This window comes from Callorhinchus milii, unplaced genomic scaffold (genome assembly GCF_018977255.1).
Source record: "Callorhinchus milii isolate IMCB2004 unplaced genomic scaffold, IMCB_Cmil_1.0 Scaffold7, whole genome shotgun sequence".
In the NCBI taxonomy this organism is placed as follows: domain Eukaryota; kingdom Metazoa; phylum Chordata; class Chondrichthyes; order Chimaeriformes; family Callorhinchidae; genus Callorhinchus; species Callorhinchus milii.
In genome coordinates this window covers 1,192,053-1,211,610 of record NW_024704748.1, presented here as the reverse complement: position 1 = coordinate 1,211,610, position 19,558 = coordinate 1,192,053, and the positions used below count along the sequence as shown (strand labels likewise).

Here is a 19,558-nt window from a genome sequence, read left to right as displayed (position 1 = left end):
TCTGTGAAGCGCTTTGAGATGTCTCAAAGACGTGATAAGGCGTACATCAAATGCAAGGCTATTATTATAGCCAGCGCCGTGGGACATCCTCCCGACGTGAAAGGCGCTATACAAATGTAATCTTGTTGTTGTTGTATTATGTTGTTGTAATCTTGTTGTATTATTATTATTATTAATGGTTTATTTTCATTAATATCTCCTCTGCAATCTTTTTACTGTTTGCGAAACATTGTCTAAGTTTAGACAGTGTGTTACAGGGCAGTCAGTGCCAAGAACCAAATGATCTGTTAAAAGACAAGAAGGATAGAGCCAATGAACAGTTCAGCAGATTAAAGGAAAGTTTAGTTTTCACATGTAACAATTTACTGAACTCGAAAATCTTTAGCCAGAAATAGAATCCGGTACATTTCTTAACACTGTTTTATTTAGGGGATTTGGCATATAAACATTCTGTTTTGCAATGCCCTTTATACAGTCACCACCATCTCAGATAGGAGAGGGAATATATGTGCACCTCACAAAGGTCACACAGACAATATGGGGTCAATTTGTGGGCGAAACTCAGAAGCCATTTGCACACAGCAGTGTCCCACAAACAATCATGGATTGAGTGACCAAATGATTATTAATGTATATATTTTTTTGAAGGGATATTTATCCCCGGAGAAAACAACTAACAACCAGGTTCCTACTTACTGCTAGGTCAACAGAGGTGTGAGGAGTAAGGAAATTTGCCCAACGTTTAGCCCTGCCAGGAATCAAACCTCCCGCTTGTGAGGCGAATGCTCTCACCACTCCTTGATTAGTGGATTGGCGGATCGTTTTCTGGAGGTAACGATCCTTCAAAACTAATAATAATTAGGTCACTCACTCCACGGCTGTTTGTGGGGCCCTGCTGTGCTCAATTGGCTGCTGCCCACAAAATAAACAGTCAACTTATTTTGCAGTATATCCTGTGAAGCGCTTTGAAACGTCTCAACAACACGACACGATAAGGCGCTAAATCAAATGCAAGGATTATTATTATTAGGTGCAGAGCTACATTTTCGAGAGTTAAACTGTCATTCCTGATTTTTCTCGACGATTGCATCCTCAAGACATTTTCCATCTGTTTTTAAACTCCACGTCATATAATCACTAACACAGGACGCTGAGCTGCGACACCTCACAGAGCCTGGCAGTGTGCATCTCCCTCCCACTCTCGGGCTCCCGTAAATGCTGCCAGCCAACACCTTGTGTCTCTACTGATATCCCTCCACCTCCCTCGCACAGTTCAGTTCCTCCTTGCAGCCTGTTACCGTCTGTATCTCCCCCGATGCTAATCCAGTTACTTTGCAATGTGAAGCTCACAGGCACCTCCCATCCAGTTCCCCAGTGAGACTTTCAGCACTGAATATATAGTGTGTTTTTCTCACAAAAAGGGCTAGAAATTGACAGAATAAAATAAAGAATGTTAATCCTAATTACGTTACAATTCACAGCATAGCGTGGGTAGAGGGAGAGAGAGGGAGAGAGAGACAGAGACACCCCGCTGGGAACGTCAGCCTGTAACTGGCAGCAGCCACTATGGAAATGGCCTTGTCGTATACTCAGCTATCTGTGAAATCACCGAGCCTACGGAGTGGTTCTGCAACATCAGTAAGTAGTTTCCAAAGCTTTTACAACAAGACTTTACAGATAAGCACGAGCCACAGATTTTTTTTAATAAAATCCGCAGAATTCCTTCAGACAACGGCTCAGCTGGAATACAAAGCAAGTCGTTCTATCCTGTAGTTTTACGTGTCAGTTTAGCTCAGTCAGTTTTGGTCTTGTCATTGGGTCAGGAAGTTGTGAGTACAAACCCCATATTGGGAACTTTTAAGCTCATTGTTCAAGCTGCCGCTACAGCCCAGAGCTGGGGGCGCTGGGGTGGGGGACCTTCGGTTGAGATGTTTAAATCGAGGGGTCAGTCACTGCTTGTGAAAGATCCAGTAACATTGTTAAAGAAAAGGGAAGGGACTTTGTCTCTCCTGGTGTCCAGCCCAACCGCCTGGCTGTGCGGGAGTCCAGGTCAAGTGCAAATAAATGGCTGCCTATAAATACAGTCACTACAGTAACAGCTATTCGCTGGGAAGCTCTTTGAGATTGAGACATTTGGTTCCTTGTACCTGAAAATGCATTGTTAGTGTTGAGGAAGTAGATTTCCTCCCTGCCGTCTCCATCCACGTCACAGGCCGCCACGCCGATAGCGTTACCCTGGCGGTCACGGAGGGCATAGTAAGGGGAGCTGGGCTCGTTCACGGCGATGTTGTGCAGCTTCTCCCTCATTCGGTCGTATTTCAGGACCAGATTTGGCCCATTGAACCTGTGGAAACAGAGAGAAATATTTAGGTTCAGGCGAAGGAGCATTGAATGTATTCAGGTCTCTTCCTGGCTCAGTCGCTTGCTTCTGGGTCAGAAGGTTATGTGGGTTGAAGAAGCCCCATGTGGGGGATGTTGAGCTCACGGTCTAGCCCTGGCCCCAGTGTAGTGCTGGGGGGGAACCCGACATTTACACACAAATAGAATTTCGGGCAAAACACAAAACTGAGATCCCGTCTGTTCCGATCTCGTGGTGTTATGAACAGGGAGGTGTACAATAGAAATAGACTCCACGCCTGACAATAATTACTATAAAGTCCTTTGAGATACTGTGATGACTAGACGCTATAAAAATGTCTTCCTTTCAAAATAATTGGTTTGGGTTTTTTTCTCTCCTCGAGGTGACGGATGTCAGCGCTTGAAAATGGAACAATTTCAGTCAGGGGCCCAGGGTCAAGTTCACAACCCATCTTGTGCGCTCCTCACTAACACACTGACGCAATGTAGCAGCCAACCTCCCACCCACCCAACACCTCCCCCCCCCGCCATCCACATCCACATGCAGTCTCTCCACGCTTCTCTTACTGAGTGCCTCCACAATAATCAAATAATAATAATCCTTGCATTTGTTACAGAGCCTTATCACGTCGTCGAGATGGCTCAAAGCACTTCACAAATTATACCGTAAAGTGGAGTGACTGTGGTATTTTTGGGTGAAACGTGGCAGCCAAAATTGCGCACAACAGTGTCCCACAAACAGTAATGGATTGAGTGACCAATTTTTTTATTGCAGGGATTGTTAGTCCCGGAAAGCGATCCCCCAATCGACTAACAACCAGGTTCCTACTTACTTCTGGATAAACAGAGGCATGTGGAATAAGGAAACTTGGCAAAGGCTTTGCCCTGTCGGGAGTTGAATCCGGGTCCTCTTGCTTGCGAGGCAAATGCTCTAACCACTACCCTACGGGAAGTCATAACACACCTCCCTTTTACCCTAAACTGAGAACAGTTTCTCTGATAATTCCAGTAAATTCCATCGACTGTTCACCCACAAAGGAACATCGAACAGCGAGCAGAGCGTTCCTCTAACTCTCACCTCTCATCTCCTCGGGAGCAATAAATTAAAGAGATTGACACAGCAATTTGCATTGTAATAGACTTTGATAACACGGTTTGGAGTTTTATTACATCTCACTAAGAATAGGCCTTTTCCTAAAGAAAGGGGCAGAGCCATTGAGAAAAATAAATTAACTCCATCTGTATAGTGCCCATAACATCAAACAGTCTCACAGATTTTATAGACGTTGTCTCAAATGCAAAGATTATTACTATTTCCAGGAAGACGGATCATAATAAAAATAATCCTTGCAATTTGTCACAGCGCCTCATCACGTCCTTGATACATCTTAAAAGTGCTTCAAGGATATATTGTAAAGTGAAGTGACTGTGTATTTTCCGAGTGAAACGAAGCAGCCAGTTTGTACACAGCAACGTGCCACAAACAGCCGTGGAGTGAGTGACCGATTTTATTTGGGGGATTGTTGACCAGGACACCGAGAGCGGGATCTTTAACATCTACACTAACAGGCAGACGGGACCTCGGTTTAACATCTCACCCGAAGGACGGAGACAAGGGGAATCTGGTGCCTCACCTCAGCCATGGCCAGCAACCTGCAGGCTTCATTTTTTAAATATGAATTTGAAAATAATTGGAAACTCTCCACCTCCCCCCCCGGTTTCCTGTTCCCTCAGAGTTAATGTGAGAGGGCGGCCTGGAGATTGCCCTGCATGGCACCAGGCTCCGCTGATGTACGGGAAACGCTGTGTTTTACTGTTAATCCCAGCAGTTTCTACAAATGCACAATTTGGCAGCGAGCCTGAGGCAACATGAACCGAGGGTTTATCCTGGGCTCAGTGCTTAGTCTGCCAAATACTGAGATACAGGGAGGGGGGCGGGGGAGAGAGAGAGAGAGAGAGAGAGAGAGAGTGTGGGAGTGAAACAAATAACTATTGGGCCCATCAAGGTCCCCCAACCATTACAACTGCTTGATGACGGACGCCCAATTCTGTAAAAAAACTCCACAACATTCATGACTCTCACATCATAATTGTTTGAGTCTGGTCTATCTTCTACCCATCCCCCCACCCAACCACTTCTCTCAGAAGAAACTACCTTGTGCTGTGGAGTATGAAAGCGAGAGAGAAAAATAAAATGAGGCAATGAGATCCAAATGCAATTCGCATTTAACAGGCTCGTGTTTACAGAGCATGTAACAGCCTCTCACATTTTCAACCCTGAGGTTGGGGATAGATAATAATATTAATAATAATCCTTGAAACATGGCAGCCAATTGCACACAGCAGCGCCGCACAAACAGTCGTGGATTGAGTGAGCACATTTTTTAAGGGATTATTACCCCCAGAAAAGTGATCCACCAATTGACTAAAAACCGGGTTCCTACTTACTGCCAGGTAAACAGGCGTGTGTGTGGAGTGAGGAAACTTGCCTAAGCTTTTGCCCCAATGAAGGGATAGTGTTGGGAATATCACCTGCTTCATGATCTATGGGTAAATAGGAGTAAGGTTAGGTAGGGATGACTCTTTGACATACAGATCAGAGGGACAGAGACACACAGAGAGACAGAGAAAGAGGGACAGGGACAGAGAGAGAGCAGAGAGAGAGAGAGAGGGGGTAGAGAGAGAGAGAGAAATAAAGGGTGCGATGGAGAAAGAGAGATGCAATACATGGAGACAGAGAAAAAGCGGGAGAGAGTATCTGTAGGATAGTTCTTGTTGGTAGTTTCAGTCAGAAAGCCACAAGAACCCAAACACAACATGTCTGGTTTGTAACTGGTCACCAGAGCTGTAATTAATTACCCGCACAGAACGCATTCCATGTTAATCAAACGTGTAATGCGTTACACCCAGAGAGTAAAGCACCAATTAAATCACCATATAGGGTCTGAACCATCTACAATAAGTTGATCAGCCAAACTGCACCAGCAGTGCAAACCTGTGTCTGCTTGAGGTCCTCAGCTCTCTCTCTCTCTCTCACAGTGAAAGGTAATCAAATAATAATAACCCAATTCAAGCATCTCAGTACCTTTATTACTGTAATCTCATCATCATCATAATAATCCTTGCATTTGATATAGAACTCATATTGTCAAAACATCTCAGAGTGCTCCAGAGGTAATCGCTGTCAAGTGTAGCGACTGTGTATTTGTAACTAATGTGCCGGCCAATTTTGCGCACGCCAAGGTCTCCACACAAACAGCTGTGAGGCAAATGACTAATTAATACGGAGGATTGTTGCTCAGGACACAGGGAGAAATTCCCTTTTCTTTTCCAATAGGATCTTTCCGATATAACTGAGCCTCCGAAGGATGGCACCTCCCTCCCATGTCAGCCTGGACTGTCTGCTCAAAGTCCTGAGGTGAGGTCAGGGGGGATTTGGGGGCTTGAATCCACAACTTTATAACCTGGAGGGCAGAGGGCATACTGCGCCAAGCTGACATTTCTCAACTTTAAACATGAAAGTGAATATAAAAATCCGTGTTTAGTCTGTTATTTGAGGGCAAGGTTCGCAGGGCATTCAATGGGAGGGGGTGGGGGGGGAAGTGGCCAATTGAGTGTCCTTGCACAACAACCACATGGTTCAGTAGGTGGGGGAAGAGGGGGCATATCCCTGGATAGCAATCGAGAACAGGAACCCTTGCCTGATTTTCCCCTCCAGTTAGCATCAACCCAGATGAAGACTATTATGCCCATCGAGCCTCTGTTGGTGCTCCCTCCCAACTGGAGCTCTTGAATTCCATTCCCTGCTCTCTCCCCATCGTGTCTGTGCTCGAGGGATTCCCATCATGTCTGTGCTGGTGCTCACTCCCCCACTGGAGCTCTCTACTTTAATCCCATTCCCTGGTCTTTCTCACTCTCTCTATCATCTCTAATAGCTCACTGGCTCCCCATTCTCCAGTGGATCGAGTTCAAGATCAAGTCCGCCTCAAGCCTTCCTCTTTGACCGCACTTTCAGACAACTTTCCCCTCACCCCTACTCCCCCGGCCTCCATTGCAAACCCTAGAATATCCAGCAAACTTGGGCCATCCTCCCGACCTGAAAGGCACTATATTAATGTAAATTGATATTGTATTGTGCTGGTACTCGCTGTCCCACTGGAGCTCTTGACTCTAATCCCAATTTCCTGCTCATTCTCCAGGGTGCACTTTTATATCGTTCCTCCTAAAACCCTTATCTAATTCATTTTTTAAAAAATGTTATGGTCTCAGCAACAGCCACTTGTCAGCGCAGAGCAGAGTTTGTCAGAGATTTCATTCCACAACCACCATTTGCATGAAATATTTCTATCTAACCTCTTCTTGAACTTCTCCAGTAATAATCCTGAGTTCATGCCCCCTCGTGTTACCAGCCACTGAAATGATCTTTCCTAATCTAACCTCTCAAAACCTTTCAGAATTTTGAAAGCCTCCATCAGATTGCCAATTTTTCAAGCCTATCCTTTATAACCTTTGTATCCTTTGTGGAGTCCTGTAGCTCAGTGGTTAGAGCACTCGCCTCGCAAGCGAGAGACCTGGGTTTGATTTCCGGCAGGGAGGCGGGGGGGGGGGGGGGGGGGTGATTGCTGTGCGCAATTGGCTGCCGTGTTTCACACACAAATATATAGTCAATTCACTTTACGGTCTATTCTGCGAAGCGCTTTGAGGCATCTAGCAGACGTAAAATGCAAGGATTATATTATTTATTAACCAGCTCATTGGCGTATGCGGAGATTATAGAGGGAATGTATCCACACACGGTTAATGTCCTGTGTGATATTTAACATTGGCTGCATCCAGCACAAGTTTATTGATCACAATTCCCCAGTGGCTATTGCTTTCTGCAACTGCAACTATCATTTACACATCGAATGGGAATGCTTACACGCTCGAGACTCCATCAGCCTCTCAACACAGTGATGTTCTACTCCATCTCAATGCAAATCACTCTCCTGTGCTTCATATCTACGTAGCAAATGCCGTGACTGAGCTTCACCATTGATAATAATAATAATCTTTGCATTTGATATAGCGCCTCATCACACTGTTGAGACATCTCAAAGGGCTTCGTAGGATACCCTGTAAAGTGTAGTGACTGTGTATTTTGTGGGCAAAACGCAGCAGCCAGTTGCGCCAAGCAGTGACCCACAAACAGACCAATTTTATTTGAGGGATTGTTGGCCAGTACACCGGGAGAGAGAAACTCACTTCTCCTTTTGAATAGTGCCATGGGATCTTTTACATCCACCTGAACAGGCAGATGGGATCTCGGTTGAACTTCTCACCCGAAGGACAGCATTTCCGACAATGTGACACCCCCCAGCGCTGCATTGGAGCGTGAGCTTAGACTATGTGAATCCAAGTCCCGATGTGGGGCTTGAACCCACAACCTTCTGACCTTTTATCCTCCGTCATGTCCTGTGGTAAAGGAAAGCGAGCAAGGGTTGTTGCGATGTGATATTGTCTAGCAGAGGGAAGCACTAAATAAAAACAGAAAGTTCCCCTCTAGTGACTGCAATGAAAGATCCACGAGTCCACAGCTACATTTGAATAAAAGATAAACTCTCAGCATTTTACTACCTACCTCATCGGTAGGTGACTTGACTTGATCGATCTTGTACAAGATAGCAGTCAGGTGCCTCCCCCTCACTCTCAGTAGACTAACTAGTGCAATTCTGTCTCTGCGTCCTGGCCCACTGCACACATAGCTGTATAACTGAGCCCACAAGGGAAGTGTAAATAGGTTGCACAATCCGGCAGGACAGCATAGCTAAAGTCTGTTCCTAATATTTTCCCAACGCAACTCGTCCGAGCTCTAAAAAGTTCCCAGAGTCCTGCACGTCCACAGTGTAAGCTAGGCTCAGGAGAAAAGATGCCCGAGATAGCTGGCCAAAGGTTTGCCTTGTAACAAAGGATCAGAGCAGAGTCAGCCTGGCTCTGTCAGGATTGCTTTCGCCTCAAAATCAGAAGGTTCACGTCCAGATGTCGGAGACTTTGAGCTGATGGACTAAGCTGACACTCCCAGGACCCATGAGCACTGCATTGCCAGAGGTATTGTCCTTCAAATGAGATATTAAACCGAGGTCTCAATGTCTGCCTCGATGCTCTTCAGCTGATGTTACAGTGCGCTGTGTCTGTGGACCTCTGCTGTGCGTGAAATGACTGCTGTGTTCGCAATAGTCCACCACGCGTGACATTCGGAGCTATTAACAGGCGCTGTAAAAAGACAAGTACTTTCTCATCATGTTAAATTGTCTCAAAGTGTAGGAAGCAGTGGAGTTTCCAAGTTGCCCCAAGGGGTAAAGACAATGATATTTTACTGATTCGAGCGATGAGTCATTTCCCGACTTGCTAACAATGGCTGGACATCTGTATCTCCAGAAAGACTAACGTGGGTTTATGCACCATTAAATAATAGCTTCACCTCAAGAAACATTCAACCAATGTAGGTAATGCAGCTTCTCTATCCTCCCACACGTGGCCCAATTTAAAATGGTATTGAAAGACATGACACATGACATGGGATTGAAAGCCGAGCGGAGGCAGCGGGTGGTGGAGTTGGGTGGGTGAGCAGGTTGGAGAGGTAGGGAGGTGGGTGGACATGAAGGGATTTGAAAACGAATGAGAGGATCTTGAAATCGAACCTTCCTTCTCCTTCCAATAATGGTCTGAGGTCCTTGAGAAATGTTAGTCACAACAACAGATTTTCCTTACACAGCACCTTTCACGTCAGGAGGACATCCAAAAGTGTTGGATTGTCAAGGCTGTGCACCCGAGCCTGGGGGGAATTGGAATCAGGAGGGGTGGAGGGCGGGGAGGGTGGAGGTAGGAGGTGCAGTCAAAGAGCAAGATCTTGAGGTGGGTCTTGAAGGAGGCAAGGGAGGGAGCAAGGTGGAAGGACTATGGGATGATTCCAAAGGGTGGGCGCAGGGAGGCTGAAGGTTTGACCACCGATGGTGGGGCGAGCAGAGCGGGGAATGTGGAGCAGGCCGGAGTCCGATGAGGGGAGGGAGCGGCCAGATCGCAATACTAGTCACAAACCAGCAGTGAAAATCAACCGGCCCTGGTCTAAGTTAAGGCTCAAGGGTACATCCATGCTCAGCAATGTTTGAGCAGCACGTGGAGTCAGGCTCGCTGGCAATATTTCCGTGTATTATACGTAAATGACATGATCTTCTTGATCGATCCTACCAGCTGAACGCTGTCGTAGCGTGAAGAACAGAAGCCATGGAGCTAATAAGAAGCAAGAGTTTGCCTCCAGCTGTGCAGCTCCACACTCCATTTACAAACCAGCATTGCCTCCAACATAACATTCTATCGTCTCATTTGTAAAAAAACCTAATTAATTTTTTGGAGGGGGAAATTACATTTTTATTCCAACTCTGTACTCCCTGCCATGCTTTTTCACTGCCTGATCTACTCCAAGACAATCTTGGAGGCAAGGGACAGGCCAGGCTCCTCTTCTCCATCACCAACTGGCTCCTCTGCCCACCCTCTCATGCCTCACCCATCCTCACCTCCAATGTCAACTGCGAGACGATGCAGACTTCCTCGAATCCAAAGTCAAGGGGATCCGCCCAGCTGCCTCTGCCATTCGGTCTAATACACCCTCCCCAATGACATTCTGTCCATCAGCAACCAGGGCTCCCTCTGCCTCCTCATTCTCCTTGACCATTGGCCACTCTATCCTCCTCCACCACCTCTCCTCTCACCTCAACCTTCATAATTCTGTTGTTGACTGGTTCAGATCATACCTCTCACACTACCTTCACTTCATCTCCACAAAAGGTTTCTCCTCTAGAACCTTGCACCATCTCGTGCGGCGTTCCTCAGGGCTCTGTCCTTGGTCCCTTCAATATCTACATGCTCCCTCTTGGTGATATCATCTGCAGACAAGGGGTCAACTTCCACAAGTATGTGGATGACACCCAACTGTATCTCTCTGCCTCCCCCCTTGACTCCAGGACCCACTGCTGTCCTGACAGAATGTCTGTCAGACATCAATTCCTGGATGAGAGCTAACTTTCTTCAGTTCAACATCAACAAGACTGACGCTCTCCTGATTGGCTCCCGACAGCACCTCTCACTTCAGGCTCTGACAGCATCACCATCCATGGTTGCACACTCCATCTTGCTAAGCCAGTCCAGAACCTTGGCGTCTTGTTTGACCCTCAACTATCTTCTCTACCCCACACCCATGCCATGACCCGCTCTGCCTTCGCCTACCTTCATAATATCACCCAGTTCTGTCACTATCTCACATCTCAGGCCACCAAAACCCTCATACATGCCATCATAACATCCAGACTCGATTATGCAAATTCTATGCTTGTTGGCCTTCCCAACTCCTCCCTCCATAGTTCAGATAATCTCTGCAGCCCATGTCCTCTCCCGCACCAGGCTTTGTGATCCTATCACCCCCATCCTGGACCGACTCCACTGGCTTCCCATCACACAGAGGATACAGTTCAAGATCCTGGTCCTCACCTTCAAAGCCCTTCATGGCCTTGCTCTCCCCTGCGAACTCCTAACCCCCTACCATCCTGCTTGTTCCCTCCGCTCAGCGGACTCCGGCCTGCTTCATGTCTCCCGCATTGCCCACCCCACCATTGGCAGGCGGGCCTTTTGTCACTCTACCCCCACCCTCTGGAATTCTATCCTGAAGTCCCTCCACCAGGACCCCTCCCTTGCCCACCTCAAGACCTCCTCTTTGACCGTGCTTTTGATCACCCTCCTTCTCCAACCGCTCTCCACCCTCTCCGATTCTGACCTCCAGCTCTGGTCCAAAACTCTGTCTGTCCAGCGCCTTGTGATGGACTCCCGATGTGAAAGGCGCTTTACACATGTAATTTTTGTTGTTGTTGTTGATCTGCAGGGAATTGAGAATTATTAAGGCTCTCACTTCTCACTCCCTCCCTGCCATGAATTATTGCAAAGAAAACTCCCCACAAATCATCTGAGTCTCCACCACACTTATACAACTCCTCGATGCAGGGAATTGCTGACAAGTGACTGTAATGGTAGGATTTGCAAACAATCAGGGCCCCCAAAGATATTCATGAAGTAAATGATCAATTAATCTTGAGGATTGTCGGCCAGGACACTTGGAGAAACTCTTCTCAAATAGTGTCATAGGATCCTAAATCTCCCCTGAACAGGCAGACAGGATCTCAGTTTATCCCGTAGCGTAGTGGTTAGCACGCTCGCCTCACAAGCGAGAAGACCTGGGTTCAATTCCCTGACAGAGCGAAACCCTAGGCAAGTTTCCTTACTCCACACGCCTCTGTTTATCCAGCAGTGAGTAGGAACCCGATTGTTAGTCGAATGGCGGATCGCTTTTCGGGGGTAATAATCCCTGCAAAAAAAAATGTGGTCACTCAACCCACGACTGTTTGTGGGACGCTGCTGTGCGCAATTGGCTGCCATGTTTCACCCACAAAATATACAGTCAATTCACTTTGCAGTTTATCCTGTGAAGAGCTTTGAGACGTCTCAACAATGTGATAATGCACTGCATCAAGTGCAAGGATTATTATGATGATTATTATCATCATCTCATTTGAAAGGCTGCACTGACACCACAACAATCCCCTCCAGCGTGGCCTCAAATCTGTGGTTTGAACTTTCAAACTGCTGGCTGAGAGGCGAGCGCGCTACCATCTGACCCAAGCTGACACCTTAAATATAAAACATATTAAATTTACCTGCAATTTTCCATGAATTGCGGAATTTTAAACAGAACCATTGAGACAATTACTTTATTTTTATCTATTTGATACGCTCCACTGTCCTTCCCATCCGTGCCCTTGTAGTTGGTGCTCACGGTGCGATCAGATGCAGTTGGTGGCTTCCTTAATGAGCCATTAGCTTTAATGTCTTAGTTACAGGCCTAATAGATCAGCAATCTGGGAGCGCAGCTCAGCAAATGGCGAAGCCGATAAAGTGATCAGACATGGGCTCAGCTTTGGATAATACTCAATCTAACTTCCAATTTTGCCTGGATCATCAGTACGGCTACGGAGGCTATCGCGGAACAGCAGACCGCCGCATGCAGGCCCATGAACAACTACCCAACAGAAGGTCACCCACCCACTTTCATGGCTCAGTGAAAGAACGAAACAAAAATGAAGCATGAGCTCAGAGCAAAGATTACCAAAAAAAACTTCCGGCCCATTTGATCTCATCCTTCCAGATTACCCACATACAGCATTGGGCCGTTACTTAAATAATAATAATCCTTGCATTTGATATAGTGCTTTTCTCACATCTTCAAGTGACCTCAAAGCGCTGCACAGGATATATTGTAAAGTGACTTGATTGTATATTTTGTGGGCAAAATGCAGCAGATAATTACACACAGCAGCTTCCGACAAACAATCGTGGAGTGAGTGGCCAAATTTAATTTATTTAATTTATTTTTTGGAAGGGATTATTAAAGCAATCCACCAATCAACTAACAACCAGGTTCCGACTGACTGCTCGGTAAACTGAGGTGTGTGTGGAGTAAGGAAACTTGCCTAAGGTTTTGCCCGGTAATTAATTGCGAGGTGAGTCCAGGTGAGCCCATCTTCTTGGTTTTTTTAACCCTGAACCTGTATGGGAAAGAAGGTTGGGTTGGTGATTTGAGAGGATGTTTACTAGGGGCTTGTTTTCCACATGCTCAGTGATCCGAGTTGTCAAGTGTTGTGGTGCTAACTCCTGGCTGAGAGGACAGACTAAAGAGTAACTTCAGTTCTGAGCAATTCACGGACGCACACCTCAGTGTTGTCTTAGAGATAGAAAGGTCCAACGGCTTCATCTCTGAAGCACTCTCTCCAAATCTTGAAAAGGTCAGGCGTAGAATTAATGAATTCATTAATCATCTGAAATGATTTGGGGAATGGGCAAAGGTTACCCAGCAGTTAGCATTTTTACACGAGATAGTTCCAACTCGAAAAAGTCACTGTTAATAAATCAGGAGCAAAAAAAAAGCACTAAAAAAGTGTACATGACGCTGGCCTTTGAGATGCAATTACTGCACCATCTTGGCATTGCTGTTGAGTTTTGTTGACTTCCGGTCTCTTTCCTGGACATACTTTTGCGCTGAACTCAGCTCTGATCCTGTGGCGTTCCCTGGAGAGGTTAGAATATCTTAATAAATGTGTTATTAAAACAAGCCTTCCGTGAATTTCTTTGAATAATTACGAGTCACGGTACAGTTTCCTGAATGAAAGGTGAAGCTTCAATGACAATTATTAATGACCCACACTCGTACTGGAGCCATGTCGAGAGCCTGCTATGCAGGAAAGAGTAGACTGGGCTGAGGGACCTGTAAACCATATCTCTCACACTGGAGCTGAAAGGCAAGGCTGTGCAGCTGGCTTATTAATGAGCTACTTTACACAATGGTCATCGCAAGTGGTTCATTTCTCCATTAAGTAAATCACATTACTCATCAGTTATGATAATAATCCTTACGTTTGATATAGTGTCTCAGCTCTCAAATATCTCAAAGGGCTGCACAAGTAATTGCTGAAAGATACGGTGACTCTTGTGTTCATAGGCGGCTAATTTACGCAAAGACGGTGAAGATGAGAACGATCAATTAATCTGGAGGAATTGTTGGCCGGGAGAGAGAAACTTCCTCCGCTTTTCCCAGGAAAGCTTCCCAGGAAAGTGCTGATCAGTCACATTGCTCATCAAAGCTGCTTCAGTCAGTCAGTAGACAGTGGGTAAAGGCGCTGCCCAGGGTAAAGCTGGGCCACAGTTGACAGATTGGGTCTTGAACCCAGCAGCGAAATAGCTACGAGCTGTCACCTAACAATCAGATGATTAGAGAATGTCGGGGGGTCCTTGAGTCTAACCAACATGCTACAGGACTCCTTTTTGGGGTAATATAGTTCAGTGTGCCTGCTGCTTACCTGTATAAGCAAATGGTTATTCAATGGGAGTTGAATAGTATTTATTCCTTATCTGTCGTTTTCTCGGTTTGTTCATAAACTTGTATCGGAAATCTTTCACCCACGCACATTTCTCAAAGGAGATAGCAAGGGCTATGTTTACCAGCAGTAAGTAGGAACCTAGTTCTTAGTCGATTGGTAGATCGCTTTCTGGGGAGAATAACCACTTAAAAAAAAATTATACTGTCATTTGGTCACTCATTCCCCAACTGTTTGTGGGACACTGCTGTGCGCAATTGGCTGCCGTGTTTCTCCCATAAAATATACAGTTAATTTACATTACAGTATATTCTGTGAAGCACTTTGAGACGTCTCGAAGACGTTCTATCAAGTGCAAGGATTATTATGATAATAAAAAGGAGCTGGAGAGTTATATATAATAGTGCTTTGGACTGTGGCCAAAGGAGAGCAAGGGGACTGGTTTCAACCATTGAAGCACAACAATTGAATTTATTCAACAAGTTTTCAGTGATTAGGTTTGAAATGGGGAACGCTTGCTTTGCTGGTAGTTTGCATTGACTGATTAATCCCAGAGTAAACTACAAGTGGAAAGATGCATTGTGGATTTAATGTGTGAACTGAAGACTCCCCTAGGCCTAAAGTGGGACATTACAGCACAGAAACAGGCCTTCCAGACCCCACCAAAGGCCCCAAATTCCTTCAGGACGGCAGAGGAGGGAACGACAGAATGTCACTAGTTCAATTGCGCTCGTGTTTCTTTTTAAAGTACATGAAATTTCATAGGTTTTTTTGGTGTAAAGTACGTAAAGTAATGTTGGCAAATCCTTAACTGATCTTGTTTAACTACTTACATGTATCCCAACATTAATTTCCCTAGTAAATTCTTTTGTTGAGATGCTAGTTGTTTTACGGCGCTCAAATGATAATATCCTTGCATTTGATGCAGCCCCGTATCACGTCATTGAGGCATCTCAAAGCGCTTCACAGAATATACTGTAAAGTGAATTAATTGTATATTATGTGGGTGAAACATGGCAGCTAATTGCGCACAGCAGTTGTGGATTGAATGAACCAATTTATTTTTTCAATTTTATTTATTTTTTGAAGGGGTTTTGAATGGTGCTAATGTTCTGGGAATTCTTAAATTGATGGAGCATGTAGGTTTTTGAACGTAGTTTCAGTGGGCAGCGCAGTTCCTTTATGTGTACAGCTGTTTTTTTCCCCTAAATAACCATTAATATATATCTTTTCAAGGCCAAAGTTGCAGAAGCATATGACAGTTCTATGTTTATCTATACTTTGCTCAGACAACAGACAGCACTGCACTACACTGCACTTCTGCCAGTGATGCATCCCGTACAAAGCTACTTAGTCTGTGAGTTTCATACTGCAGGAATTTAGGATCTCAGTCACACAATTGGTGCACAGTCTATTACATTTCTCTAACTTCCTATAATTAGTAGGCAAAATTGACAGTGGCTCAGTTAATTCTCTCCCTGAGAAGGAAAGTGTTTGAAAGGTGAAATGAAATATGTACCTGGAAATGTGTTGAAGACATATTTTTACAAAACCTGAGAACATCTTCTCCACACAATGACAGAGCCAGCATCTACTCAGCTCCTGGTTGCAGACATATTAGAATAATAATCCTGTCCTTTAACACAGCGTCTTTCACATTGAAAGTGTTTTGCCCACAAAATATAGTCAATTGGGTATAGTAAGCACCATTTCCACGTTTGCGGACGACACAAAGTTAGGTAGGGCGGTAAACAGTGAGGAGGATAGTAGCCGACTGCAGGAAGACATAGACAGAATGGTAAAATGGGCGAGACATGGCAGAGGAGTTTCAATGTAGAGAAATGCGAAGTAATGCATTTGGTAGAAAGAATGAGGGGAGCAATATAGCTGCTAATACAATCTTAAGGGGGTAAAAGAACAGAGAGACTGGTAAATGAATCCTTGAAGGTGGCAGGACCGGTAGATATAGCTGTAAAAAGGGCATATGGGATACTGGGCTTTATAAATAGGGGCATAGAGTACAAGAGTCAGGAGGTGATGATTAACCCATATAAACACTGGTTAGGCCTCAGTTAGAATACTGCGCCCAGTTCTGGGCACCGCACTATAGGAAGGATGTTAAGGCGTTGGAAAGGGCGCAGAGGAGATTTACGAGGATGGTACCAGGAATGAGGGACCGTGATGATGAGGAAAGGCTGGAGAGGAGAGGATTATTCTCATTGGAGCAGAGAAGGTTACGAGGAAACCTAATAGAGGTCTTCAAAATCATGAGGGGATTTGATAGGTTAGAAAGGGAAAAACTGTTCCCACTGGTGGTTGTGTCGGTGACTCGAGGTCACAGATTCAAAATGGTCTCTAAAAGAAGCCGAGGGGAGGTGACAAGAATTTTTTTCACGCAGCGAGTTGTTTGAATCTGGAACGCATTGCCTGAAAGTGTGGTCGAGGCCGATTCGATAACTAGTTTTAAAAACGCGATGGACGGGTATTTGAGGAGGAGAGTTTGCAGGGTTATGGGGAAAGGGCTGGGGAGTGGGAGTGACATTAATTGCTCTATTCAAAGAGCCGGCACAAACTCGATGGGCCGAATGGCCTCTTTTTGTGCTGTACAATTCTGTGAATTCACTTTACCGTGTATTCTGTGAAGCGCTTTGAGATGTCTCAAAGACTTGATAAGGCGCTTCATCAAATGCCAAGGATTATTATTGTTATTATTATTGAGAGGAAGTCTCACAGGATTTACAGCAAATTGTATACATTTTAATAATAATAATTTTGTATTTTGTAGGCAGTGGACAATTTGCACACAGCAACGTCTCACAAACAGCCCATGAAGTGGGTGACCAGGTTTATCGTGGGGGAGAGGGTTATTATCCTCCTGTTTTCCCAATTGTGCCACGGGAACTTTAATATCCACCCGAACAAGGCACGGACAGGACCGACCTCAGTTTAACGTCTCATCTGAAGGATGGCACTTCTCCCGAACAGTTTGCAGCCTGGGGGACATGTCTAGCAAGAAAAACAGCCTTATTATGGGAAGAGACTTCGTGTGGAAAAATTAGGATTACATTGCCTTTAGCATCCAAATCCACAAACAAGGCTGTCTTTGGTGGGCTCAAGCACAGAGATATAATTGAATTTCACTGCAAATATATCCTTAGACTGCAACAAGCAATGGACATGATAATGTAAACTGTCAGTCACCATTATATCACAGCTGCCACCCCCCCCCCCCCCCACACCACCCCATCAAAATCACCTGATCAGCAATTCATGAAAAACAACGGCCGAACCTAAAACCCATTAAAGACAAAGGTTTAACTGCTCAACGTCTCAAGTGTGTTGCATTCCTCTACATAGTAGAATTATCTGCTTCCAGGGCTCAGTTCCCAGCCTTTTCTCTTGTTCCTTGCCAACAGCTACAGGTTCACCCACTTGCCGGCTTGTTGCCACTCTCCCCTCCACCTCCACCTCCTCGTGGCTGGAGTGTCGGCAAGGATGGCCAAGAGAGAGAAACTCCCTTCTCTCTTTGAATAGCGCCATGGGATCTTTAACATCCACCTGAACAGGCAGACTTCTGTTTAACATCAGACAATGCAACAGCCCCCCAAACCCCCGCTCCCTGCATTGGAGCGTGGGCTTAGACTGATTGATTCCAAGTCCCGATGCGGGGCTCGAACTCAACGGAGCTCTGAAAGTCCACCTGGTCTTAGCCTGCATTTTAGGCAGACAATTTAAGATCAGTCAAAATTGTCGAAAATTCTTAAATGAAGTCTTAACCTGGGACCGGCTTCCCAAGCAGGGAATTCTGTGTTTGAGCGATAGCGGGGGAGGTGTGTGAAGGTAAATTAAATAATAACCCAATTATTGAAACAATATCTGTTAGGAGGCATGACCCAGCCTCTGAGGAGCTGCCTGAGAATTTCTTTACCCTCGCGCTGTGGCAAGAATCAGCTTACGCCTTGGGGCAGGAGTAAATGACTAGCGCAAACCAATTTTCTCTACTTCCTAAAATAAACAAAGGTAATCCTTTCATTTCATACAGCACCTAGAACCCCAGAATGTCTCAAATCGGCTCACAGGCAATTTCTGTCTGTCAGGGCCCGTGTTCAATACTGCCCGCCAACCCTGTTGCAACCCTGTTGCAGTGGTCTGTAATCTCTCAACCTTACAGGTCATCAGTCGCGACCAACATCACTTCCTATACTTTGCCGGCTGTGGCTTTTGCGAGCGTGCCCAGTAGCCGCTGAGACACCAGGAGATGTCGAGACGGGTGTGTTAGAAGTGGACCAGGGCTCGTCGTTTGTATTTGAGGGCGAATGAGGCAGCCAGTTAGCACGTAGCAAGATCATAGAAGTATAGGATATTACATTGTGCCCGTGCCGGCCCTTTTAAAGATTTCAAATGATCTGACTGATTCTTTGCCAGATTTTCTTGTACACTTACAAGATTCAGAAAGCACTTTCCCAATCACATCATCAGGATCTTTGCCATCCAACCGAACAGACCCAGAAGGGAGTTTAGTTTAACATCACATCCGGCGGACGGCACCTCCGACAATGCAATGGCACTGGTGTATCTTAACATCTGCTCTTAATAAAGGGCTTGCCACTGATCCCTCGTGCACCCAACACAGGAGCTAGACAAGAAGTGAAGAACATGTGTGTACGTGCCGATCACACAATACTGTAGGAGTTCTGCAGCTCAGTGGTTAGAGTACTCGCCTCGCAAGCGAGAGACCTGGGTTTGATTCCTGACAGGTCAGGGCGAAACCTTGGACAAGTTTCCTTACTCCACACACCTGATAATAATCCCTCAAGAAAAAAAAATCTATAATAAAATTGGTCACTTCCCCACGACTGTTTGTGAGACGCTGCTGTGCGCAATTGGCTGCCGTGTTTTGCCCACAAATATACAGTCAATTCACTTTGCAGCATATTCTGTGAAGCGCTTTGAGACGTCTATAAGACATGATAAGGCGCTGTATCAAATGCTATTATAAATGTCATTCACTCGCACATGTACAGAACACACACACACACCAGAGTTAATACAGTCATTCACACATGTACAGAACACACAGACAGAAGCCCAGAGTTAATATAAAAAAGACGCTTCTATACTAGCTGAATGGTGAGCGAAAGGGTGTGATCTCATTTGGCTAGTTTCAAGCTCTCTGTCTCAGGCTGACGTACTGCGTTTAAAAAACCTTCATGACCATCAAGTGACTAGGATTTTAGGGGCTGGAT

At 45.5% G+C, this 19,558-nt stretch overlaps 1 protein-coding gene across 1 annotated transcript in view; it reads right to left on the bottom strand.

Moving 5' to 3' along the window:
- Positions 1-19,558, bottom strand: part of LOC103190102 (cartilage acidic protein 1) — a 93,078-nt gene that overhangs the window by 52,233 nt on the left and 21,287 nt on the right. Inside the window, exon 4 of the mRNA XM_042336825.1 lies at positions 2,148-2,344. Within this exon, the coding sequence (XP_042192759.1) occupies positions 2,148-2,344 (197 nt within the window). The remainder of the gene's footprint in view (positions 1-2,147; positions 2,345-19,558) is intronic.